Source organism: Rhinopithecus bieti, unplaced genomic scaffold (genome assembly GCF_001698545.2).
Source record: "Rhinopithecus bieti isolate Rb0 unplaced genomic scaffold, ASM169854v2 scaffold_36008, whole genome shotgun sequence".
Taxonomy (NCBI): Eukaryota; Metazoa; Chordata; class Mammalia; order Primates; family Cercopithecidae; genus Rhinopithecus; species Rhinopithecus bieti.
Window position 1 is genome coordinate 1236818 of NW_016816204.1, and position 26721 is coordinate 1263538.

The 26721-nt window shown below is 40.1% G+C and overlaps 1 protein-coding gene across 4 annotated transcripts in view; it reads right to left on the minus strand.

Moving 5' to 3' along the window:
- Nucleotides 1-26721, minus strand: part of FAM149B1 (family with sequence similarity 149 member B1) — an 80061-nt gene that overhangs the window by 10125 nt on the left and 43215 nt on the right. For all 4 annotated transcript variants that reach the window (XM_017854526.1, XM_017854529.1, XM_017854528.1 and 1 more), the window contains 4 exons: nt 25488-25655; nt 19686-19873; nt 3706-3830; nt 1378-1481 (listed from right to left, as the gene is read on the minus strand). In XM_017854526.1, coding sequence (XP_017710015.1) covers nt 1378-1481; nt 3706-3830; nt 19686-19873; nt 25488-25655 — 585 coding nt within the window. The remainder of the gene's footprint in view (nt 1-1377; nt 1482-3705; nt 3831-19685; nt 19874-25487; nt 25656-26721) is intronic.

The window sequence follows — 26721 nt, forward strand, 5'->3', positions numbered from 1 at the left end:
CTTTCTAATTACAAAAGGTTTAGGCTTTAGCTGCCCTATGTTCACCTTTATTTTGTTCTATGAACTTCTGGATTTGATTGTCATCTCTAGCCAGGTGACTTTTAGATCAGTCTCCAGATCCGACCTCTTCCACATTTCCATTGAGATGGCCCATCACTGTAAACACACCCCAAAAGAAACCCATCTTTTCTAACACAGGCTTCTCTCAAGCTTGAAATCTGAGATAACTTTGATTCCTTTATTTCTATAGAATTTCACTTATCTGACGATATCTCCCAAAATAGCTCATTCCTTTCTCACCCTGTGTGGCCGCTTGAGTGCAGACCCTTAGCTCGCGCGTGGACTCCTGCATTGACCCTTTACCTTCAGTTCCTTCCCCTCTTATCCATTTACACTGCTGTGAAATCGATCTTTCAGATTCCTGATTTAAATATATGTGCTCCCAAACCAAAACTCATACATTGCTGGAAGGAGTGTAAAATGGTACAACTCCTTTGGGAAACCATATGGCAGTTTCCTATGAAACTAAACATAACACCTGTCCTATGTCCCTTTCATTTCTAGGCATCAACTCAAGAGAAACTGTAAAACCACAAAAAAGACCTATACAAGAATATTTAGAGTACCTTTATGTGTAATACCTCTAACCTGGAAATGACCTGTGTTAATTAACAGGAGAGCAGGTAGATAAATCGTGTGTATTCTTAACGGAATACTCCTCAGCAAGGGAGGAGGTCATACATAACAACATGGATGAATCCCAAAAACACGGCACTCAAAACCCTCCATAATCTGGTCCTAACATTCATTATTCGTTCCGTAGTCACTTCTTTCCCGCTAACCACACCACGGCCTATTTTAATTTTAGAAGATTGTCAATTATCTTTGATCACAAGCATTAAAGTTCTGACCTGTCTTCCATTATTCTATCTCAAAAACGATCTGCTATCTTTCCGAAGTATTTTGTATTTTCTTACCTCCAAACCTTTCCCCATATCATTCCTCCTACCTAGAATTCCCTTGCTGCTCTCCTTTGCTTATCTGAAGCCCCATCTTTCAAGGACAAGTTCAAAACCTACACTTACCACCAGAATGCTTTGGGGCTGTCATAGCACTCATACTGGACAGCACACACATGGCACTCAGTTACAAAAGTGCCACATATGGTTAGGTGTCTTTTTACCCATGTATGTCTTCTCTTTCCAGTTATATTATCAGCCCCCTGATGGTGGAGACCATGTCCCTTGGATGTTTTACTCCACAGGAGTTTTTGTGGTTGCTTGGTCGGCACTCAGTACATGCATACTGATAAACCGATTTTGCTTTCCCTCTATTTCCCTTTTACACTGTATAGTCTGAAAATGCTGAACGTCTTACAGGAGCTTGTCCATTAGGGAGAGATTTCTTGGCTGTAGAGGCATCCCATGAACCAAGAGACCATTCACATTTGGCTGGTGACTGCTTGCTTGACAGAGACTCATCTACATGTTGAAAGAAGACAGTACTCATGATCGGCTGGAGAAGACACCTGTTTGGTTTTCCAACTTTGCCAAAAGTTAGTATTTCCAATTTGGTTATTTATACTTTTTCCCCATGCTTTCCCCTTAGCTGGGGCCCCAAGTCAACTGTCCATGTGATAGGGTCCCTCCTTTCCTCTCCATTCCTAAATGACAGCAGGTAGGGGAAGCCTGATCAATCTGGATGAAAACAGTAGCCCTCTCATGGGGAGTGAGGACCTTTGTTATTATTATTGTTTACATTAAAATATAAGAGAAAACTCAGACAAAATATGGAACAATAATAGAAAATAATAAGGGGAAACTCTAACTTAATCTCTTTCATCATCACATAATCCTGCACTCTGCAAACTGTCCTTCTCTTTCACTACCTGTGGAGCAGGTCAGCCCTCAATGAAAACCTAAATCCTGAAGACTCTGTACTAGGAGGTAAGCTTATCTGTTCTAATTTTAGCAGGATGTAATGTTTCTTGGACTGGCATTGCCCCCCTAGAGCCCTGCTTGTTTTCTCAGGCCATCAGCTCATTGCCTTTTCTGGGAATCTTCGCTGCCACAGAATGTATTTTCCTTCCTCTTTCTCTTCAGAATGTTTGAGTTAACTCTTCTCCTTCCTTAGGTCATCAGCGACCAGAACGTCTAACTATTCAGGGCTTAAGTTACTAAACCACAGCCACAACAGTTCAACATGCAGAAGTGCTTTACTATCACCAAAGGAACATTAATTTACCTGGTTCATCCCTGGTGTGATGACTTACGAGCCTTCCTAATTTTCTCTTCTTTTTTTTTTTTTTTTTGAGACAGAGTCTCGCTCTGTCACCCAGGTTGGAGTGCAGTGGTGTAATCTCGGCCCACTGCTACCTCTGCCTCCCAGGTTCAAGTGATTCTTCTGTCTCAGCCTCCAGAGTAGCTGGCACTACAGGTGCCTGCCACCATGTCCAGCTAATTTTTGCATTTTTAGTATAGATGAGGTTTCACCATATTGGCCAGGCTGGTCTTGAACTCCTGGACTCAAGTGACCCGCCAACCTTGGCCTAATTTTCTTTTTAAATACCTGTTTTGTAAATCCAACTGCACAACATCTAGCCAATATACCAACACCTTTCTCTCTCTTTTTTTTTTTCTTCCCCCAAAAGTAACACCAGGAAACTGTTGTGTAGGAACTGAGATACATAAATCATTACACAGGGATAAGACCAACCTCATCTGCCTCCTGCAAGAAATACTATCTTTGTGCTTGTTCAGACTCACTTGAAATAGCTTTTCTCTTTGTTTTTGTTTGATGTTTATACCTGGTTTATGAGTACTAAACATCCAAAAGGCAAAAAAGTTAACAGATTTAAATATAAAAAAACAAAAACAGGCTGGGTATGGTGGCTAATCAGGAGGCTGAGGTGGGAAGGTGGCTTGAGCCCAGGAATTTGAGACCAGCCTGGGCAACATAGTGAGACTCCTGTCTCTAAAAAACAAACAGGGACAGGGTGTGGTGGCTCATGCCTTTAATTCCAGCACTTTGGGAGGCTGAGGTAGGCGGATCACATGAGGCCAGGAGTTCGAGACGGGCCTGGCCAACATGGTGAAACTGTCTCTACTAAAAATACAGAAATCAGCCGAGTGTGGTGGTGCACATCTGTAATCCCAGGTACTCAGGAGGCTGAGGCACGAGAACTGCTTGAACCTGGGAGGTGGAGGTTGCAGTGAGCCGAGATCATGCCACTGCACTCCAGCCTGGGTGACAGAGCAAGACTCTGTCTCAAAAAAATGAAAAAATAAATAAATAAATAGGGTGGGCCAAGTTGATGGAAAAAGGAAGGAAAAACTCAAAAGGAAGGAGGCATTCAAAGGACAATGTCAAGGCTGTGAGAATCTAAGATGAGTCATTTTTATCATAAGGGTATCCTCCATTCTTCCCAAAACAGACTTAGGCTGACCACATGGTTGATTCTAGGTTGCACAACTTATGGATGCTTCCTCAGAAGAGCTGACTGAGAAGTATTTATCAACTCTAATTTGCTATTAATATTTTAAACTGAAACTGACCAATGCAAAGAGTCACTGGATTATTATGATAAACACATAACTCTACTAAAACATATTGAGTCAGAAATCATATAAGTAAGGCAAACAACTGAGCAAATTTCCTCTGGTGAGAGTAGCCCTGTGGTCTCCAACTGATCCCTCCGAGGCTTACCGGATTTGAGGTAATGGACAGCACCTTAGACTGTGGCACTCGCGGTAACACCAAAGGATGTGGTTCACTCAGCACACGTGAACTTTCTGAATCGGGTCTGGTAGTTGCAACATCACTCTCATCATCTGGGCAAAGGAACAGAATATATTATCCATGGATAATCTTCTGGCCCACAGCAACGGTATTGTGAAAAAAGATCTCTCCTGAGAATTCATAATCTCAAACAAGGCTTCACTTACCTTTGCAGCCCAATTTTATACCACCTTCATGGTTCAAAAAACCCCTCCACCCAAGACTAGTTGAAAGTGGTTTCCCAGGCTAATGATGCCTTCTGGTACCTGGCGGAAGGAGAAAAAGATCTCTAGGGCATAGCTGTCCCACACAACCTTTGGAGTTGACGGAAATGTTTTGCAACTGTGCTGTCCAGTGTGGCAGCAGCCACCACCCTCCTGTAGCTATAGAGCATTTAGAATGTGGCTAGGGAGTGAGGAGCTGATTAACTTACGGCCAAACGTGGCTGGTGCCTACTCTATTGGACAGCATAGCTCTAGGGAAACCTTCATTAATCCAGATCTCAATTCCCACAGGTAAAGTTATGAGATTAGAAACCATTGTTAAGAATCACATGCACGAAGAAACAAGGCATCTCGAAAAAGAGCAAGCAGAAACACTATAATCAGATCAGTAAGGACTTCAGAAATTGAAACTGACAGATGTAGAATGTAAAACAAAAGCAGAAATAGAAAATACAACTAAGAACAAGACACCATAAAAATGACCAAGCAGGCTGGGCATGGTGGCCGACATCTGTAATCCCAGCACTTTGGGAAGCTGAGGTAGATTGCTTGAGGCCAGTAGTTCAAGACCAGTTTGGGCAACATAAGGAGACCCCCATCTCTACAAAAAAAAATTAAAATTAGCTGGGCATGGTGGCACATGCCCTTGGTCCCAGCTACTTGGGAAGCTGAGGTGGGAGGACAGCTTCAGCCCAGGTGGTTGAGGCTGTAGTGAGCTCTGATGGCCCAACTGCACTCCAGCCTGGGCAACAGAGTGAAACCGTGTTTCGAAAAATAAAAATACAAAATATTTTCTTCATTAATGTAGACTGTAAAACTGTTTTGATTAAAAGTTAAAATGATTATAAAAACAACTTATAAATATATGATTACATTTCACCAGAGTTTTATACACTTTGAGGTTACAGTTCACAGACCATGTAGCCCTAGTGTATATATTGCAAACCTGCATGCAGTTAGGCTTTTCTCCTCACACACAGGTTGGGAAAGTTGCTCTAATAATAGAGATAGGTTTGTACCAGCACCTGTCAGTTTGTTCTAACAACAATGAACCAACTGGTCTGTAACAAAGCCAAAACTCCAAGTGTTCTCTTTCTATAATTCCAGTTATTATAATAAAAAGTAATGACAATAGCTAACATTTATTGGGCTCTTAAATATTCCAGGAACTACTCTATATACTTTCATGTAACTGGTTTATTTCTTAAACAATCCTATGAAATAGATATTAGTATTTATACTCATTTTATAGATAAACTGAGGCTCAAAGAAGTTAAGCAACTAGCCAAGAATCTAAATAAAGTTAGTGTCAGAGCCAGTGGTCAAACCCAGGTTGTCTGGCAACAAAGTCGGTATCTTTTTTTTTTTTTGAGACGGAGTCTTGCTCTGTTGCCCAGGCTGGAATGTAGTGGCGCGATCTCCGCTCACTGCAAGCTCCACCTCCCGTGTTCACGCCATTCTCCTGCCTCGGCCTCCCAAGTAGCTTGGACTACAGGTGCCCACTGCCACACCCGGCTAATTTTTGTATTTTTAGTAGAGACGGGGTTTCACCATGTTAGCCAGGATGGTCTTGATCTCCTGACCTCGTGATCCACCCACCTCAGCCTCCCAAAATGCTGGGATTACAGGCGTGAACCACCGCGCCTGGCCCAAAGTCTGTACTTTTAATCATTATATGACACTGCTTCTCATGGGGATCACGTTGTAGAGCAGGGTTGGCAAACTATAGCCCACGGGTCAAATCGGGCCTAGTACTTAAAAAAAAAAATTATTATGGTAAAATACACATAACTTACCATTTTACCATTTTACACTCATGTTACTTGACAACAGGGATACCTTCTGAGAATGGCATTATTAGGTGATTTTGTTGTTGTGTGAATGTCTGAGTGTATTCACACAAACCTAGGTGGTACAGCCTATTACACACCTAAGCTAAATGGTATAGCCTGCTGCTCCTAGGCACAGGCCTGTACAGCATGTTACTGTACTGATTACTGGAGGCAACTATAACACAATGGTAAGTATTTGTATATTTAAACAAGCCTGAACATAAAAACGGTACAATAAAATTATGGTACAAAAGACAAAAATGGTACACTGGTATAGGTTACTTACCATAAACAGAGCTTACAGGAATGAAAGTTGCTCTGAGCGAGTCACGAGTGAGTGGTGAGTGAATGTGAAGGCCTAGGTCATTACTGTACTGTCTATAAACACTGTATACTTTGGTTACACTACAACTTTTAAAATTTCTTTTTCTTCAATAAATTACCTTTAGTTGTACTTTTTGACTTCATAAATTTTTTTTAACTTTTGATCCTTTTGAAATAACAGCTTAAGACACAAACACTGTACAACTGTACAAAATACTTTTCTTTATTTCCTTATTCTATGAGGTTTGCCTATTTTTTAATTAATTTTACTGTTTAATCTTTTGTTAAAATTTAAGACACAAACACACACATTAGCCTAGGCCTAGATAGGGTCAGGATCATCAATATCATTGTCTTTCACCTACCGATCCTGTCCCACTGGAAGGTCTTCAAAGGATGTGTAACACACATGGAGCTGTCATCTCCTGTGATAACAATGCCTTCTTCTGGAATACCTCCTGAAGGACCTACCTGAGGCTATTTTACAGTTAACTTTAAAAAACATGGTAGAACACTCTAAAATAATGATAAAAATATAGTATATACATAAACCAGTAATATAATCATTTATTACGAAGTATATGTACTGTACATAATTGTTTACACTGTATTTTTATATGACTGGCAGTGCAGTAGGTTTATATTAGCATCACCACAAACACATCAGTAATGAGTTGTGCTTTGACTTTATGACAACTACAATGTCATTAGGTGATAGGAGTTTTTCAGCTCCATTATAATCTTACGAGACTATCATATATGTGGTCCAACGTTGACCAAAATGTCATTATGCCACACATGACTGTATACAATTCAGCAGCATTAGTTACATTCATGATGTTGTGCAACCCTTACTTCTAGTTAAATAACTTTTTATCACCCCAAAAAGAAAACCCATACTAATGCCTGTTTTTGAAAATAACGTTGTGGCTGGGCGCGGTGGCTCACACCTGTAATCCCAGCACTTTGGGAGGCCGAGGTGGGTGGATAACCTGAGGTCAGGAGTTTGAGACCAGTCTGGCCAACATGGTGAAACCCCGCCTCTACTAAAAATACAAAAATTAGCCAGGTGTGGTGGCGGGCTTCTGTAATCAGAGCTATGCGGGAGGCTGAGGCAGGGGAACCACTTGAACCCAGGAGGCAGAGGTTGCAGTGAGCCAAGATCACACCACTGCACTCCAACCTGGGCAACAGAGTGAGACTCTGTCTCAAAAAAAAAAGAATAAAAAAAAAGTAATAATCATTTGTTTATTCTCATAGTGGTATAATATTCCATTGTATGAATATATCACATTCTACTGTTGATGGACATGTGGGTAGTTTCTGATGTATGTTTTTTAGCATATGGTGATATTATTTATGAACATTCTTGCACATATCTTTTGGCGAACATATGTACTGAGTATATACTACTGTACACAGCCAAGCCCACTCATTTATATCTTATTTATGGCTGCTTTCATGCTACAAGGGCAGAGTTGAGTAGTTGCAACAGAAACTGTATGGTTGTCAAAGACTAACCATAGTCTTGTATAGTCAAAGACTATACACCGGCCTCTCTATAGACAGTAGTTTCCTGACCCCTGTTTTAAGGTATTTCAGTCAACTACTAAAGGCCAATTAGAGATCCTCCAGCTCCATTTCATAATGCCTTGTTTTTAGACTTTAGTCTCAAAATTACAGTTATAATACAATAAAATAATCTTAATGTATGAATGCACAGAAAAATAAAAGAATATTAATTCACAGCCCAACACTGGTAAATTGTGAAAGGTGAAATAAGATTTTATCTGGTACACAGTGGTTGATATACTGAAACCAGGAGTTCCTTTGTTTATTACCAGGGTTTATTATTATGGGAGTCTGGGTATGACTCTGGACTTTTTTTTTTTGAGATGGAGTCTCGCTGTGTCGCCCAGGCTGGAGTGCAGTGGCCGGATCTCAGTTCACTGCAAGCTCCGCCTCCCGGGTTCACGCCATTCTCCTGCCTCAGCCTCCCGAGTAGCTGGGACTACAGGCGCCCGCCACCTCGCCTGGGTAGTTTTTTGTATTTTTTAGTAGACACGGGGTTTCACTGCGTTAGCCAAGATGGTCTCAATCTCCTGACCTCGTGATCTGCCCGTCTCGGCCTCCCAAAGTGCTGGGATTACAGGCTTGAGCCACCGCGCCTGGCCTACTCTGGACTTTTAATTAACACCTGTCCCGTGTCTCAAAAAAATTAACCTCATATAATATAAACTGGTTCATTTTAAAGAGAGTGCTAGTCCTGTTCTCTAATACAAGCTTTAGAAAACAAAAACAAAACCTAACACACATACAACATAGGGGCTTAAAAATAAACCCACAAAGACGATACATCAAGGGTGGCAAATGTGGAGCAACTGGAACTCACACAATACTGGAGAGGCTGTAAGTAGGTATAACCACTTTGAAAATTTTTTTGGCTGTATCCACTGAAGTTAGAATAGCATATCCTCTGACCCATATGTATCTAGTACTTAAGTTCATCAAAAGACATATACAAAAATATTCATAATAGTATTATATTCTAGACAAACCACCCACATATCCATCAACAGTAGGGTGTGATATAGTCATACAATGGAACACTATAAGCAATGGGAATAAACTTGTTGTGAACAAAATGTAATTGAATCTAACAAACATAATATTGAATAAAAGAAACCAGATGCATAAGGGTATATACTATATGAATCCATTCTTACAAAATTTTAACACGGGCAAAATTAATCTGTGTTGTCGGAAGTCAGGATGAGGTTACTCTTGTTGGGGGCGGGATTAAGCAGCTGACTGAGAGAGAGCATGAGAAGGGCTTCTGGAGTACTGGCAACATTCTGTTCTTGATCTAGGTGCTGGTCATACAAGTATACTGTTTTTCTTTTTAGAGACAGGGTCTTGCTCTGTCATCCAGGCTGGAGTATATTGGCACAGTCATAGCTCACTGCAGCCTCAAACTCCTGGGATTCAGGGATCCTCCTGCCTTAGTCCCCTGAGTAGCTAGGACTACAGGCATGCACCACCACACCCTGGCTAATTATTTTTATTTTTTGTAGAGACAAAAAAATCCTCAAGCTTACTTGATGTAAACTTACTTTATAATTTTCTATGTGTATATTACACTTCAATAAAACTTTTTTTTCCCTTTTACTCCTGGCAAGCTGTGATTAAATAAAAAGTTTAAAAATGTTGGACTTCTGCTTCCAGCCAAGATGGAGTAACATGAACTGGGTTTACTCTCCTGCTTAAAACAACCAATAAAACAATGAAACAATGGCTTTCAAGACACTGTACATCAGATAATGAAAGTTAGTAAACCCTGAGATGATAAACAAATGAGACGGGACCTGCAATTGCCTTGAAAAAGTTCCCAAGATATGGCATAAAGAGTGGGAACTGAGGCACAAGCCTGGTGGACTCCCGTGAGTCGAAAGTCCAGAGACCAAGACAGCTCCGATTCATAGAACAGAGTATCTTAGAGAAGAGAAATATACAGGAAGAGAACCCATGATATCTGCAGAGGGTGGGGCACTGTTTGAGCATTCAAAAGGTACTGATCAGTGCACGTATGAGAAGAAGCCACCTGAGGCTAGGAAAACAAAAACAAAACAAAACAAAACTGAAAGACGGGAACGGTACCTGCTACTCACATGGAACAAGGAATACTGCCCGTTCCACCCACCAGACCAGAAAAACTCAATTCATGGAGCACTGGGCAGAATAAGATCTTGCCTGAGTAGGTGGGTAATAATTAGCTCTAGACTGAACATTGCTCCAGACCTAACAAGTCATAAAAGAAAGAACGGAATGGATCAAACTGTTTGCAAGTAACTGAATTGCATTTCAGAACAAAGCTCAAGAAAATAAGCAGCAATAAAAAGAAATTCCTCCCTTAGTGAGGTAAAATTCACAATGTCTGAAATCTAATCAAAGATCACCAGGCAGGAAAATACAAGCCATAATGAAGAGAGTATCAACTGAAACCAACCTAGAATTAATACAGATATTCAAGTTATTCCACATTTTCAAAACATCAAATAGAGACATGGATAATATATATGTCTCTCTCAAATCATACTTTGAGATGAAAATGACAATATCTCACATGAAATACACTAAATGAGCAGATTCAACATTGTAGAAGATTAATGAACTTGATGGCATAACAATAGAAATTGCCCAGAATGAAATACACACAGAAAAAAAAAGAATACAAAAAAATTTTTTTAAAGCATGAGTTACCTGAGGGATCAATGATCAAATGGACTAATTTATGAGTGACCGAAGTCCTGACGGATGATGAGGGACAGAAAAAAAAAAATCTGAAGAAATAATGGCCGAAAGCTTTCCAAACAATGAAAACAAACCTACAGATCTATGAAGTTCAACAGACTCCAGGCAGAAGAAACATGAGGAAAACTACATTAAAGCACATCATAATCAAATTGTTCAAAATCAGTGATAAAGAGAAAATCTTAACAGCAGCCAGAAAAAACAAACAAACAAAAAAAAACCATACATGCACACAGGAACAAAGATAAGGATGACAACAAATTTCTTTTCAGAAACAATGCAAGCAAGAAGAAATGGACAGCATTTTAAAAGTACTAGAAGGCAAACTATTCACATAGAGTTCATAAAATGTCATTGCAATCATTGCAAAAATGAAAGCAAAATAAAGGAATTTTCACATCTACAAAAGAAACAGTTCATCACTAGCAGACCCACATACAAGAAACGTTAATGGACATTTTTCAGGCTGAAAGAATTAAAAAAAAAATTTTTTTAAGATTCATATAACAAAATTCATCATTTTAACCATTTTAAAGTATACAGTTTAGTGGTTTTTAATATAGTCACAATGTTGTGCAATCACTACCACTATGTAATTTCAAAAAATTTCTATCACTCCAAAAAGAAACACAGTACCTCTCAATTTCCCTCTTCATCCATCCCCCAGCAACCACTAAACTCTGTCTCTATGGCTCTGCCTATTCTGGACATTTCATATGAATGGAATCATACCATATACATCATGCTTTGTGATTGGCTTCCTTCATTTAGCATATTTTCAAGGTTCATCCATGTTGTAACATGTATCAGTACTTAATTCCTTTTTATGGCTGAATAATATTCCATTGTATGGTGTACTAGTCTGCTAGGGCTGCCATAACAAAATAGCACTGATTGGATGGATTACACAATGCACATTTATTTTCTCACAGTTCCGGAGGCCAGAAGTCCGAGATCAAGGTGCTGTCCTGGCCTTCAGGTGGCCACCTTCTTTCTCTGTCCTCACATGGCCTTTTCTCCACGTGTGTGTAGAAAGAGATCTCTGGTGTCCCTTCCTCTTCTAATAAGGACACCAGCCCTATTGGATTAGGAGCCCACTCTTACCACCTCAGAACCTGAATTACCTCCCTAAAAGCCCTGTCTCCAAATACAGTCACTTTGGGGGTTAGGCTTTCCATATACGAATTTCAAGGGGGAAACAATTCATCCCATGACACACGGATAAACCAAACTTCGTTCATTCATCAGCTGATGGACATTTGGGTTGTTTCCACTTTTTGGCTATTATGAATAATGCTGCTATAAGCATTCATGTTCAAGTTTTTGTATGGACATATGTTTTCAATTCTTTTTTTTATATACCTAGGAGTGGAATTTTCTTGGTCTTTTGACAATTTTATGTTTAACATTCTGAGGAGCTGCCAAATTGTTTCCACAATAGCTGCAGCATTTTATATTCCCATTGCAATGTATGAGGGTTCCAATTTCTCCATATGTTTACTAACACTTGTTATTTTTCTTTTAAGAAATAAAATGGTGGCCGGGCGCGGTGGCTCAAGCAAGCTGTAATCCCGCACTTTGGGAGCTCCGAGACGGGTGCATCACGAAGGTCAGAGATAGAGACATCCTGGCTTAACATGGTGAAACCCCGTTTCACTAAAAAATACAAAAAATAGCCGGGCGAGGTGGCGCGGCGCCTGTAGTCCAGCTACTCGGGGAGGCTGAGGCAGGAAGAATGGCATAAACCCGGGAGGCAGAGCTTGCGTGAGCTGAGATCCGGCCATGTGCACTCCAGCCTGGCGACAGAGCGAGACTCCGTCTTCAAAAAAAAAAAAAAAAAAAAAAAAAGAAATAAATGTAATTAAAACATATATACACAGCCATCCTAAGTGGCATGGAGGTGGTATCTCTATTGGTCTTTATTTGCACTTCCCTAATGGACTAACGATGTCATTAGGGAACAAAGACAACATCTTCTCATGTGCTTATTGACCATTTGGTATACTTCTTTGGAGAAATATCCAAATTATTTGCCCATTTTATTTTATTTTATTTTATTTATTTATTTATTTATTTAGGCTGGAGTGCAGTGGCCGGATCTCAGCTCACTGCAAGCTCCGCCTCCTGGGTTTACACCATTCTCCTGCCTCAGCCTCCCGAGTAGCTGGGACTACAGGCGCCCGCCACGTCGCCCGGCTAGTTTTTTTTCTTGTATTTTTTAGTAGAGACGGGGTTTCACCGTGTTAGCCAGGATGGTCTCGATCTCCTGACCTCGTGATCCGCCCGTCTCGGCCTCCCAAAGTGCTGGGATTACAGGCTTGAGCCACCGCGCCCGGCCTATTTGCCCATTTTAAAATAAAATTGCTTTTATTATTGAGTTGCAGTTCTTTATATAACTAGATCCTTATCAGTTATATGATTTCTAAATATTTTCTCTCATTTTACAGGTTCTCTTTTGCTTTGCTGATAATGTCTTTTATAGCACAAAGTTTTACATTTTGATGAAGTCCAAATTATCATTTTTTCTTTTGCTGCTCATGCTTTTGGTGTCATGTCTAACAATGTCATGTCAAATTCAAGGTCATGAAGAGTTACTCCTTTGTTCTGAGAGTTTTATGATTTTGGCTCTTAAATTTAGGTTCTTGATCCATTGTGAGTTGATTTTTGTATATGGTATGAAGTCAGGATTCAACTTCATTCTTTTCCATGTGAATATACAGTTGTTCCAGCATCATCTGTTGAAAAGACTGTTCATGCAGGACCCTAAGATAGGGAAGAAATGATCTGAAAAGATACAGATGTGGCTCTTGTCTAATTTGGTAAACCCCACTGATACCATGAAGAGCCAGAAATTTTTTGAGAAAATTATTTCAACAGAAAAACTGCCAATTTGGACTAAAGGGACAGAGTCACTACAAAAGGGAATAAAGTTGTCAGACCCCCAAAATTCTACTGGCAAGAAGTAGACTGATAAAACCACTTAGCTATAAACACATGTTACCATTCATGAAAAAAGGAAAGATGATTCAGAGGGTGAAACCAGGCACCCTGAGAATGGAGCAAAGAACTGCGGAGGATTAGCCCCTTGAAACTTAGTCATGGAACTCCCAATATTTACCCAGCTGGATTTCAGAATTGCTGTGAACCCTTTTTTTAACCTTCCATTCCCTGCTCCTTTTAACTGTACTGTCTATAACTGTTATCCTTTGCCTGTCCCACTCTTGTATGCTGGGTGTGTTGGGGTCAGACAACTTGTCTCTTTAGTTTCACAGATCTACAAATGGAGAAAAATTGTGTATAGAACCTGTACTGAATGGATTACATCTAGGAACATCATCCACACCAGGACCTGATTTAGATGATAAGATTCTGGACCTTTGAGCTGATGCTACAATGGGATGGGACTCTTGAAAACCTTGGGAGTGAGGTGAATGTATTTAGCATGTGGAAGAACATGAATCATTCAGGCATGTAGTAGACAGACTCTAAGGTGGCCCATGCATGATTCCTACCTCTTGGTGTTCATGCCTACGTGTAATCTCCTCACTCTGAGTGTGGGCAAGACTTGTGACTTGCTTCAGACCAATAGATAATGGTAAAGGTAATGGGATGTCATTCCCATGATCACATTATATTATATAGGCTTTTGTCTTGTTAGTCCACTAGCTCTCAGTCTTTCTTCCTGGCTTTGAAGAATAAAGCTGACATAAATACTACAGCTATAAGGAACTGTATGCTTCTAAGAATGCACAACAGTGTAAGTGGCTTCTTCTCTGGTTGAGTCTCCACATGAGAGCCCAGCCCTGGCCAACACCTTGATCGCAGCCAGGTGAAACCCTAAACAGAGAACTAGCTAAGCTGTTTCTGGACTTCAGACTCACAAATATGTGAGGTATGTTGTTTGAAGCCACTGTTTGTGACAGTTTGTTGAGCAGCACAGAAAACCTACATAAACAATTCTTAACAAGTGAAATGTATATCTAACTATAAGCCAGCCATTCTACTATGAAGAATTTACCCAATAAAAAAAATGCGTATGCCCCCAATTTCTTGTACAATAGTGCTTATAACACCTTTACATGTAATGGCCCAAAGCTGAAAATAATCCAACTGGCCATCAACAGATAAACAAATTGTGATACAATGGAATACTACTCAGCAATAAAAAGGAATAAACTGCTGATACTCATAATGACAGTGATGAATCTCAAAATCATTATCCTGAGTGAAAGAAGCCAGACAAAGAGTACATGTGATTCCACTCACATGAAACTCTACAAAATGCAAACTAATCTACAGTGGCAGAAAGCAGATCACTCTTATTGTGATAATCACTTTGGAGATGCAGAGACAGGCAAGGGCAGGAGGAAGGGATTATGAAAGGCATAAACTTTTGGGGGTGATGGATATGTTCACTATATTGATTGTGGTGATGGTTTTATGGGTGTATACATAGGTCAGAACTTATAACACACTTTAAATATGTAGTTCGAGGGGCTCTACCCTCCCTGGTGGCAGGCCCAAGGTACATTTTGAGAGTTTAATACTGGGCTGCACCTTATCCTTGAGCCAAGTTTGAGTTGATGTTGCTGTAGCTGCCACCTGGTAGAGGTGGGACAAGGAAGCCACGCTCTCCTATGCATACCTAGGACAATACCTAATTCCCTGGTATAGGCTGCTGTGAGACCAAGACTTGAGTGGACTATACTCCTCACATCTTCTTGCTCATGGCCTCTATGAGGCCAGTACGGCTCTGATACCAAAATCAGACAAGGACACAATGAAAAAAGAAAAGACCAATATCCCTGATGAACATACAGACAAGAATCCTCAACAAAATACTAGCAAACTGTATCCAACAGCACATCAAAAAGACACTACAACATGATCAAGTGGGATTTATCCCAGAGTTGAAAGGATGATTCAACATATGCAAATCAATAAATGTGATACATCATATAAACAGAATTAAGGACAAAAAACAAATGATCATCTCAATAGATGCACAAAAGGCACTGGATAAAATTCAACATTACTTCATGATAAAGGTCCTCAACACACTAGGCATAGAAGAAACATACCTCAACATAATAAAGGCCATATAAAACAAACCCATAGCTAGCATTATACTTAACAGGGAAAAACTGAAAGCATTCCCTAAAGCTAGAGCAAGACAAGGATGCCCACTTACACCACTCTTATTCAACAAGTCCTTGTCAGAGCAATCAGGCAAGAGAAAATAACAAAAGGCATCCAAACTGGAAAAGAGGAAGTCAAATTGCCCTGTTTGCTGATGGTATGATCTTATATCTGGAAAACCTGAAAGATTCTACCAAAAAACTTACATTTGATAAATAAATTTAGTAGGTTCAGGATACAAAATTAAGATCCAAAAGTCAGTAGGGTTTCAATACACCAATAATGATCTAGCCAAGGACCAAATCAAGAAGGCAACTCAATTTACAATACCTATAAGAAAGTAAACTATCCAGGATTATATTTAAGCATGGAGGTGAAAGATCTCTATAAGGAGAACTACAAAACACTGACTAAAGAATTCACAGATGATACAAACAAATGGAAAAACATCCCATGCTCACTGAAAGAATCCATATTGTTAAAATGACCGTACAAATCAAGCAGTCTACAGATTCCACACAATCCCTATCAAATTACCAATGCCATTTTTCACAGAATTAGAAAAAAAAAATCCTAAAATTCATATGGAACCAAAAAAGGGCCCAAATAGGTAAAATAATCACAAGTAAAAAGAGCAAAGCTGGAGGAATCACATTACCTGACTTCAAATTATATAAGAGTATAGTAATCAAAACAGCATGGTACTGGTATAAAAATAGACACACAGACCAATGGAACAGAATAGAAAACCAAGAAATAAAGCCATATACCTACAATCAACTGATCTTTGACAAAGTCAACAAAAATCTACACTGGGGAAAGGACTCTATTAAATAAGTGGTGCTGGGAAAACTGGTTAGCCATATGCAGAAAAATGAAACTGGACCCATACCTCTCACCATGTACAAAAATTAACTCAAGATGGATTAAAGACTTAAACCCAAGACCTGAAACTATAACAATCCTAGAAAAAAACCTAGGAAAAAGTCTTCTGGACATTGTCCAGGCAAAGAGTTTAAGACGAAGTCTTTAAAAGCAAAAGCAACAAAAACAAAAATAGACAAATGGGATTCAGTTAAACTAAAAAGCTTCTGCAATAGCAGAAGAAATAACAAAATAAGCAGACAACCTACAGAATGGCAAAAAATATTTGCAAACTATGCATCTGACAAATGACTAACATCCAGAATCTATAAGGATTTCAACTCAGTAAGAAAACAATAACCCTATTTAAAAGGGGAAAAAGAACATGAACAGGCTGGGCATGGTGGCTCACGCCTGTAATCCCAGCACTTTGGGAGGCCAAGATGGGCAGATGGCTTGAGCCCAGGAGTTTGAGACCAGCCTGGGCAACATGGTTAAACCCCATCTCTACAAAAAAAATACAAAAGATTAGCCAGTCGTGGTGGTGCATACCTGTGGTCCCAGCTACTCAGGAGGCTGAGGTAGGAGGATCACTTGAGCCCAGAAGGTCAAGGCTGCAGTGAGCTGTGATTGTGCCACTGCACTCCAGCCTGGGTGACGGGGGGGGGGGGTGGACAGAAACAGAGAGAGAGAGAAACAAGACGTGAACAGACATTTTCAAAAGAAGACATACAAGTATCCAACAACCATATGAAAAATGACAGATGTTGGCAAGGACGCGGAGAAAAGGGAACACTTACACACAGTTTGTGGGAAAGTAAATTAGTACAGCCTTTATGGAAAAAAGCATGGAGATTTCTCAAAGAACTAAAAATAGAACTACCATTTGATCCAGCAATCCCACTCTTGAGTATTTACACAAAGAGAAAGAAATTATCAAAAAATATTTACAGCCAGGTGCAGTGGCTCATGCCTGTAATCCCAGCACTTTGGGAGGCTGAGGCAGGAGGATCATCTGAGGTTAGGAGTTCAAGACCAACCTGGCCAACATGGCAAAACCCCATCTCTACTAAAAATACAAAAAATTAGTTGGGTGTGGTGGTGTGCACCTGTAATCCCAGCTACTTGGGAGGCTGAGGCAGGAGAATCGCTTGAACCCAGGAGGCAGAGGTTGCAGTGGGCCAAGATCACGCCACAGAACTCCAGCCTGGGTGACGAATGAAACTCCGTCTCAAAAAATATATATTTATTCATGCTCATATGTTTATTGCTCCAATATTGACAGTAGCAAAGATATGGAATCAGCCTAAGTGTCCATCAACAGAGGACTGGATAAATAAAATGGACTACTACTTGGCCATACAAAATAATGAAATCATGTCTTTTGCAGCAACACAGATGGAACTGGAGGCCATTATCCTAGCAAACTAACTCAGAAACAGAAAGTCAAATACCACATGTTCTCACTTATACGTGAGAGCTAAACAATGGGTACACATGGACATACAGAGTGGAATAAGAAACCCAGGAGACTCTGAAAGGTGGGAAGGTGGGAGGGAGGCAAGGGTTGAAAAAGTACCTGTTGAGTACAGTATTCACGATTTGAATGATGGGTACACTAAAAACCCAGATTTCACCACTAAGAAATACATGCACATAAGAAACCTGCACTTGGACCCTTCAAATACATAAAATGAAAATAAAAGAAAAAAATAGTGTAGTTTATTATGTATCTATTATGCTTTAATAAAGCAGTTTAAAAAACATGCTACTTGCACATGATTTTTCTTCGTAAATCATTATATTCAAAGAGAAACTGCAAGCTCTGTCTAATCATCATAGACTAGGCCTTTTTATTTATCTACTCATTCTCAAAGTCAAACAAAGTCAGACCTACTGTGATCTGAAATCAGGGGCAGAGACTAAATATATGGTCATATCATACCATATCATGAGATGATAATAAACATATATTTGGTCTCTGCCCTTTTTTTTTTTTTTTTTTTTGAGATGGAGTCTCTCTCTGTCACCCAGGGTGGAGTACAGTGGCGCAATCTTGGCTCACCGCAAACTCTGCCTCCCAGGTGCATGCCATTCTCCTGCTTCAGCCTCCCGAGTAGCTGGGACTACAGGCACCCGCCACCATGCCAGGCTAATTTTTTTTGTATTTTTAGTAGAGATGGGTTTTCACCGTGTTAGTCAGGATGGTCTTGATCTCCTGACCTCATGATCCACTCGTCTCAGCCTCCCAAAGTGCTGGGATTACAGGCGTGAGCCACCGCACCAGACCTAAAACTCTTATAATACCCAAAGTGGTTAAGTGTTTTTTTGTATGCTAATCATATGACTGGTTGTTAGGGACTCCTGGATAGTCTGAGGATTGGGTAGGGAGACAGTGGTTGGCAGGGAACCAACCATGTGATTAGAAGGTTGGAACTTTTTCACTTTTTCAGCCCCAACCCTTGACCTCTAGGGAGAAGACAGGGGCTGAAGGTCGAGTTAATCAGTGATAGCCAACAATTTAATCATGCCTACAAAATGAAACCTCCATAAAAACCCTAAAGGACTAGGTTCAGAGAGCCCTAAATAGCTGGTAGGTCAGAAATTCAGGTCACAACTTGGAGCTTGCAACTGGCATCTGAAGTTGGGGGTATTGTGGGACTGGGCCCTTAATTTGTGGGATCTGACAGTATCTCCTGGTAGACTGTGTCCGAACTGAATTGAATTACAGGACACTCCATTGGTGTCTGCCGGAGAATGTGGTGTCAGAATTGCTTGGGTTGCGGGGGAAAAACCCCACCCACTGGTGTCAGACATGTGGTATGTGAGAGGACAGAGTCTCTCATCTTATGCCCAGGCTAGAGTGCAGTGGTACAATCATAGCTCACTGCAGCCTTGACATCCTGGGCTCAGGTGATGCTCCCACCTCAGCCTCTTGTGTAGCTGGAACTACAGGTGTATGCCACCATGCCTGGCTGATTTTTAATTTTTTTAGAGAGATGGGATCTCACCGTGTTGCCCAGGCTGGTCTCAAACTCCTGGGCTCAAGTGATCATTCCCCTTGGCCTCCCAAAGTGTTGGGATTATAGGCATGAGCCACTGTGCCTGGCCCATACCCACCTTTTGCACTATGAAGCATATCATCTAATAGACTGGTTAGGGTTTAGAAATCATAAACAATTGATTTTTACATTGTTTTCACAAAGATCCTTACCAGAGGCAAATCCTTCCCAGTGACTACGTGTCAACTCCTCCATACAGCTCACAACCTTGCTCCATACATTGTCAAACACGTAAGCAAGGACATCTTCTTTCATGCAGTAAAATGGAGCAATGGGAGGATACCCTAATTTCGGTTTCTCTGTAGCTGCTTCTGATTTCTTCCCATGAAATCCCTCTTTCCTGTAACAGAAGCAAGAGGGAAAAACTTCATGATTATTCATCACTGAGTGTTCACCACTGTCCTTTGTGCTTCTTAGGAATGACTGGTGCTCCCACCCTGCCCGCCCTGCTGCCTGCCCAGCATATGGAGCACATGTATGAAGCTGTCTCGGGAACTAAGGCAGTTCTCAACATAAGAGACTGCATTTCCCTTTTTATCCCCACTCTATCCCACTATTCTGCCAAAACTAGAACAAGAAAAGAAGGCTGAGAATCATTATTGTATTGGGAGAACCCGCTCCCGATAGTTAGATAGTTACATGGGTTCTTTTCTATTTCCTAGGTGTCTCGGCTGGTTTGAGAAATAAAGGGAAAGAGCACAAGAGAGAGAAATTTAAAGCTGGGTGTCCCGGGGAGACATCACATGTCAGCAGGATCCGTGATGCTCTCCAGCACGTTTTTATTAGCAGTTTTCAAAAGGGGAGGGAGTGCAGGAATAGTGTGTGAGTCACAGAGATCACATACTTCACAAGGTAATAAAATACCACAAAGCAAGTGGAGGCAGGGCGAGATCACAGGACCACAGAATGGGGCGAAATTAAAATTGCTAATGAAGCTTCGGGCACGCATTGTCATTGATAACATCTCATCAGGAAACAGGGTTTGAGAGCAGACAACCTGTCTGACCAAAATTTATTAGGGGGGAATTTTCCTTGTCCTAATAAGCCTGGGAGCACTACAGGAGACCAGGGCTTATTTCATCCCTTCGGCTTGGACCATAAAAGACAGCACGCCTTAAGGCGTCTCTTCTAAGCCAGCTTCAGAATTTGTTTTGTCTTAGTTTATATAATACATCTATCTTAGGTGAGCACAACTACCAGCTAGATTTTTTCCCCCAGAACTCCAGGGCTATTGGTATTCCTGTCTGGAGAAGCAGAGTTAACTTGGCTAACTGAGACTTTCTGGGCTACAGACACAAGTGTCTCCAGAAGAGCCTAAAACCTACCCTCAGGGCGCATTCTCTTTCTCAGGGATGTTCCTTGCTGAGAAAAAGAATTCAGCGATATTTCTCCCATTTGCTTTTGAAAGAGGAGAAATATAGCTCTGTTGCGTCCGGTGGCCAGAAGTCTTATCTCTGGTGTTCCCTGAACATTGCTGTTATCCTGTTCTTTTTTCAAGATGCCCAGATTTCATACTGTTCAAACACACATGCTCTATACACAATTTGTGCAGTTGACACTGCACAAATCATCACAGGGTCCTGAGGCGACATTCATCGTCCTCAGCTAACGAAGAAGATGATGGGATTAAGAGATTGAAGTAAAGACAGGCATAGGAAATCACAAGGGTATTGATTGGGGAAGTGATAAGTGTCCATGAAATCTTCACAATTTATGTTCAGAGATTGCAGTAAAGACAGGCATAAGAAATTATAAAAGTATTAATTTGGGGAACTAATAAATGTCCATGAAATCTTCACAATTTATGTTCTTCTGCCGCGGGTTCAGCCAGTCCCTCTGTTTGGGGTCCCTGACTTCCCGCAACATTATTGTATACACTAATTTCCCATATGTGTTTTGGTTTATTTTTCAACCCTCAATCTTTTCAATTAGGAACATTCTAAAGGTCCAACTACTGATTTTGTATTTTTTAGCTTTAAACAAATGAGCATTGTTAATTGCGCAGTTATGATTAAGCACCCGGAAATAATTTTTGTTGTAACAGGAGAAAACTTAATTTTTGTTTGTTTATTTGTTTTTGAGATGAAGTCTCACTCTGTCACCCAGGCTGGAGTGCAATGGCGCGATCTTGGCTCACTGCAACCTCCATCTTCTGGGTTCGAGTAATTCTCCTGCCTCAGCCTCCCAAGTAGCTGGGACTACAGGAGCCTGCCACTATGCCCAGCTAATTTTTGTACTTTTAGTAGAGATGGGGTTTCACCATGTTGGCTAGGCTGGTCTCAAACTCCTGACCTCAAGTGATCCACCTGCCTCGGCCTCCCAAAGTGCTGGGATTACAGGCATGAGCCACTGCACCTGGCCCTTAGATTAATATTAATGTGATATTTAATGATGTGCATGGCAGTGTCATGATGCTGTGTAATTATTATACTTGAGGCAATTGATTCATTAGAGAAACATTCCACATAAATGATTAAAATTAGTATACTTTTACTAAGCCAAATAAACATTTGGTAATTGGTTAGAAAGGAAAAGAAGGGGAGCAAAACAGCACAGGAGCTTCTCTTGAGGCTCTTCTGGAGACACTTGTGTCTGTAGCACAGAAAGTCTCAATTAGCCAAGTTATCTCTGATTCTCCCAACAGGAATATCAATAGCCCTGGAGTTCTGGGGGAAAAAATCTAGCTGGTAATTGTGCTCACCTAAGTTAGATGTATTATATAAACTAAGACAAAACAAATTCTGAAGCTGGCTTAGAACAGGAATAAATAACTCCAGGTCTCTACAGTGAAAGTTACCCCTAGGGAAACAGAGATCTCAAGTATTAGGAAAATGTAGGCAGGAAAGAAGGGTGCAACAAGGCTTATAGAGCGTAGCTACAGACTCTCGTCTCTGCCTTCCCTAAGAAGAGTTGGCCTGGCATTAGGTGGGGGAGTATGGTGAGCAGTATTAATTGTGTTTAAATTTATAGTTCTTTTTAGAGGAGATAACATCCATGTGATGAGAAAATTCAAATTGTACAGAAGGATATATAGTGAAAAAGATGTCTCCTACATTTCTGTCCCCCAGTCCCCATCCCCAGAAGCAAATATTATATATTGTTCCAGAGAAAGTTACATTATACACTGTACTGCCCCTTGTTCTCTATTTAACGATATATCTTGGTCCTTGATCCCTATCAATACATATTAATCCAGGCTGGGCTCGGTGGTTCACGCCTGTAATCCCAGTACTTTGGGAGGCCAAGACAGGTGGGTCACTTGAAGTCAGGAGTTGAGACAAGGCTGGCCAGCATGGCACAACTCCGTCTCTACCAAAAATACAAAAATTAGCAGGGCGAGGTGGTGTGCGCCTGTAATCCCAGCTACTCAGGAGGCTGGGGCAGGAGAATTGCTTGAACCAAGGAGGTGGAGTTTACAGTGAGTGACATTGTGCCACTACACTCCAGCCTGGATGACAGAGTGAGACTCTGTCTCAAAAACACAAAACAAAACAAAACATATTAATCTGCCTCTTAAAAAACAGCTACAGAATATTCCATTGTATGTACTGTATCTTAACTTGCCTCTTATTGATCAACCAACCAATCTTTTGCTCTTATAGTCAATGCTCTAATTAATAGCATTATCCACAGTTCTTTGGCTTCACAAGTGATTATGTCTGTAGGATAAATTCCTATAAATAAACTTATTGGGTTAAAGGGTATGTGCATTTCAATTTAAAAGATATTGCCAAATTTCCTCTAAAGAGGTCAGATGGCCCAATGGTGAAAGAATATGCCTGTTTACCTACTCAAGGAATGATGAAACTTCTTTATCTTTTGTTCTCTGCCAATCTAACAAAGTACCTAATTATAGTTTTAATTTATATCTCTAATTTCAAAGTTGAATTTCATTTATGTTTAAGATCCGTTTTATTTTTATATTGATATTCTTTGCTTGTTTTGTCCTTAGCCTTTTTCTTATTGACATACATATTAAGGAAATTAACTCTTTATCCATGAATGAACAACGAACATTTTTGCCTAGTGTGTCATTTGTTTTTTGATTTTGAGTTTATTTTTTCAATTCCTACTGCAGAAATTAGTTTTTTTCTATTTTTTTAAATTTGTTTTTCACAGCAGCATTGTATCATAGAAATGAGGTTTTTTTCTAGGCAGAAATTTCATATTGTGTAGTCATTTAAGAATTTCTTATGTGACTTGTAGGTTTTGTGTTATGGTTAAAAGGCCTTCATTCCCAAATTATATTTTTTAAAACAGTCTTCCATGTTATATTTTCTTCTAAATGTATATGATTTCATTTGCCACATTTAATTTTTTTAATGTGTGAAGTTTATTTTATGGAAAGAATAAATTAGGAACCTTATTATTTTTTTCCAGGTGGTTTTCCATTTGTACTAAAATCATTTGCTGAAATTACTGTATACTCTAATTTGCCATAAGTGTTTTGGTTTATTTTTCAACCCTCAATCTTTTCAATTAGGAATATTCTAAACGTTCAACTACTCTGTCATTTTACAAAACATCTTAGAGGTATTTCTAAAGGGAAGGCTGCCTTTCTAAAATCATCCGTGTATTACATGAAAATTCATTTTGATTTGAGGAAAAATGGAAAATAGAAGTAATGTGAAACAGGCCAACTAGAAGTAATAAATAGAAAATAGAAGTAATTTGATACAGGAGAAGTGAAAGGGAAGGGGGCAGTCTTTGGAAAAAACCAAAAGAACCTGCTTCCAATTCTAGCTCAGTGGTATTACGTATAGAAGCCTGGCTTATATTTAGCTGGCCCTAGGGCTGTGTGCACATGAGTGATACGTGAATGAACATGGCTCAGCAGGAAATACAATGGGAAAAAATACAATGGGAAAAAAAAAATGCATCCAGAATCATGTGACGCAATACTAACTACTAGACCTAACCACAGCCGCACATCCTAAAGAGAAATTCTCACTTATTTTCAAATATGCTGCTGTGACTATCAAATCTGGAACTTTTAAAGGCTTACAGGAATAGTTTAACAGGTTAATGTTTCAGAAAGGTAGCAAGGAATAGTGAAGAGAAGACTGGATTGAGAATCAGATGAATAAGATTTTGGTTTTAGCTTTACTTTAGACAGATCATTAACTACTCTGATTCTCACCTATCCTGTAAAGAAGATAAAGCATATCTATGTGATAGGACTACTATTAGAATATAGTAAGAATAGATATAAATAGACATTAATTATAAAATCTGTGCCAACTATAAGGTTTTAAACAAACTGTTTGTACCTTTTTCTTTTCTTTTTTGTTTTTTGGAGATAGAGTCTTGCTCTGTTGCGTAGGCTGGAGTGCAGTGGCGTGATCTCAGCTCACTGCAACCTCTGCCTCCCAGGTTTAAGCTATTCTCTGGCCTCAGCCTCCCAAGTAGCTGACATTAGAGGCATGCACCACCACACCCAGCTAATTTTTGTATTTTTAGTAGAGATGGGGTTTCACCAGGTTGGTCGGGCTGGTCTCAAACTCCTGACCTGAAGTGATCTGCCCACCTCGGCCTCCCAATGTGCTGGGATTACAGGTGTGAGCCACCGCGCCTGGCGTGTATATACCTTTTTCAAACAGGATTTATGTAAACAAAGTTCATATCTCTTCAACTGCTTTTTTAAAAGGTTTTAAAAGTTCCCACTGGTGGTAATTTGCAAAAGGGTAAAATCAAACTATGTGGGGAAAAAATAAACTTATTTTAAAATCTCTAATCTCAGGAATAGGTAAATGATGTGTGAAGGTATAAAATACACAAGGAAGTCTAGTATATGGAAGCAATAAGAATATAAATTCTGGATACCTGAGAAATAAAATAAATAACAGAAACTGGCATATATTTAATTGTATACATTGGTAGCATCATTTAGAAAAAATAGGTATTAATACATAAAATAAGAGGGGAGTAAAAAGCTTAAAAGACACAATACTCACATATCTGTGTGATCGAATGCTAGGTATTCCTCAATTACTCCTTCTGAGAAGATTATAGAGTCTTCCTCATCTCTTTCCATAGAACAAAAGCTGGAGGATTTGGCAATGGAAGATGCTTTATGGGCATAAGAAGATGAAAAATGTAACTTCTTTCCCCTTATACCAAATCTTGGAGAGGAAAGAAGAAGTAAATATTAATTATCTAAACATAAACAGTTCTTATGGCAACACAGTTACATGAGTTTTGGCTCAAACTCCCCTTGCCCTGGCAATACCTATTCTAAGCCTCAATAACCTACCATTTCTCAGAACAGGAAGATTAAATTCTGGTCATAGAACTATTCTGCCTACATGTACTATGGACTATCTGATGCTGCTTGCTGTCTTTTCAGATGCAAACAGCTATAGCTATGTATTAGGTCATCCTTGCCTTGCTATAAAGAAATATCTGAGACTGGGTAATTTATAAGAAAAGAGATGTCATTGGCTCACAGTTCTGGAGGCTGTATAGGAAGCATAGTGCTGGCATCTGCTTCTGCAGAGAACTTACAAAGCTTTTACTCATGGTGGAATGTTAAGTGGGAGCAGAAGCAAGAGAGAATGTGTGTGGGAAGGGAGGTGTCACACACTTTTAAATGACCAGATGTCATGGGAACTCACTATCGCAAAGACAGTACAAAGCCATGAGGGATCCTCCCCCGTGACCCAAACACCTCCCACCAGGCCCCACCTCTAGCATGGGGGATTACAATTCAATATGAGATGAGGGCATTCTGCCCTTGGTTCCTCCCAAATCTCATATCCTTCTAACATTGCAGAATACAATCATGCCTTCTGAAAAGTCTCAAAAGTCTTGACTCATTCCAGTGTTAATTCAAAAGTCCAAAGTCCCAAGTCTCATCTGAGACAAGGCACATCCCTGCCACCTATGAGCCTGTAAATCAAAAACAAGTTATTTACTTCCAAGATACAATGGGAATATAGGCGTTGAACATTTCTGTTCCAAAAGAAAGGGGCTACAGGTCCCATACAAGTTCAAAACCCAGTAGGGGAGTCATTAACTCTTAGAGCCCCTTGATGTCCCACAAGGAGGTACAAGGGGTAGGCTTCCAAGGCCTTAGGCAGCTCTACCCCATGGCTTTGCAGGGTTCAGCCACCAAGGTTGCTCTCACGGGGTGGAGTTGAATGCCTGCAGCTTTCTTTTCTTTCTTTTTTTTTTTTTTTTTTGAGACAG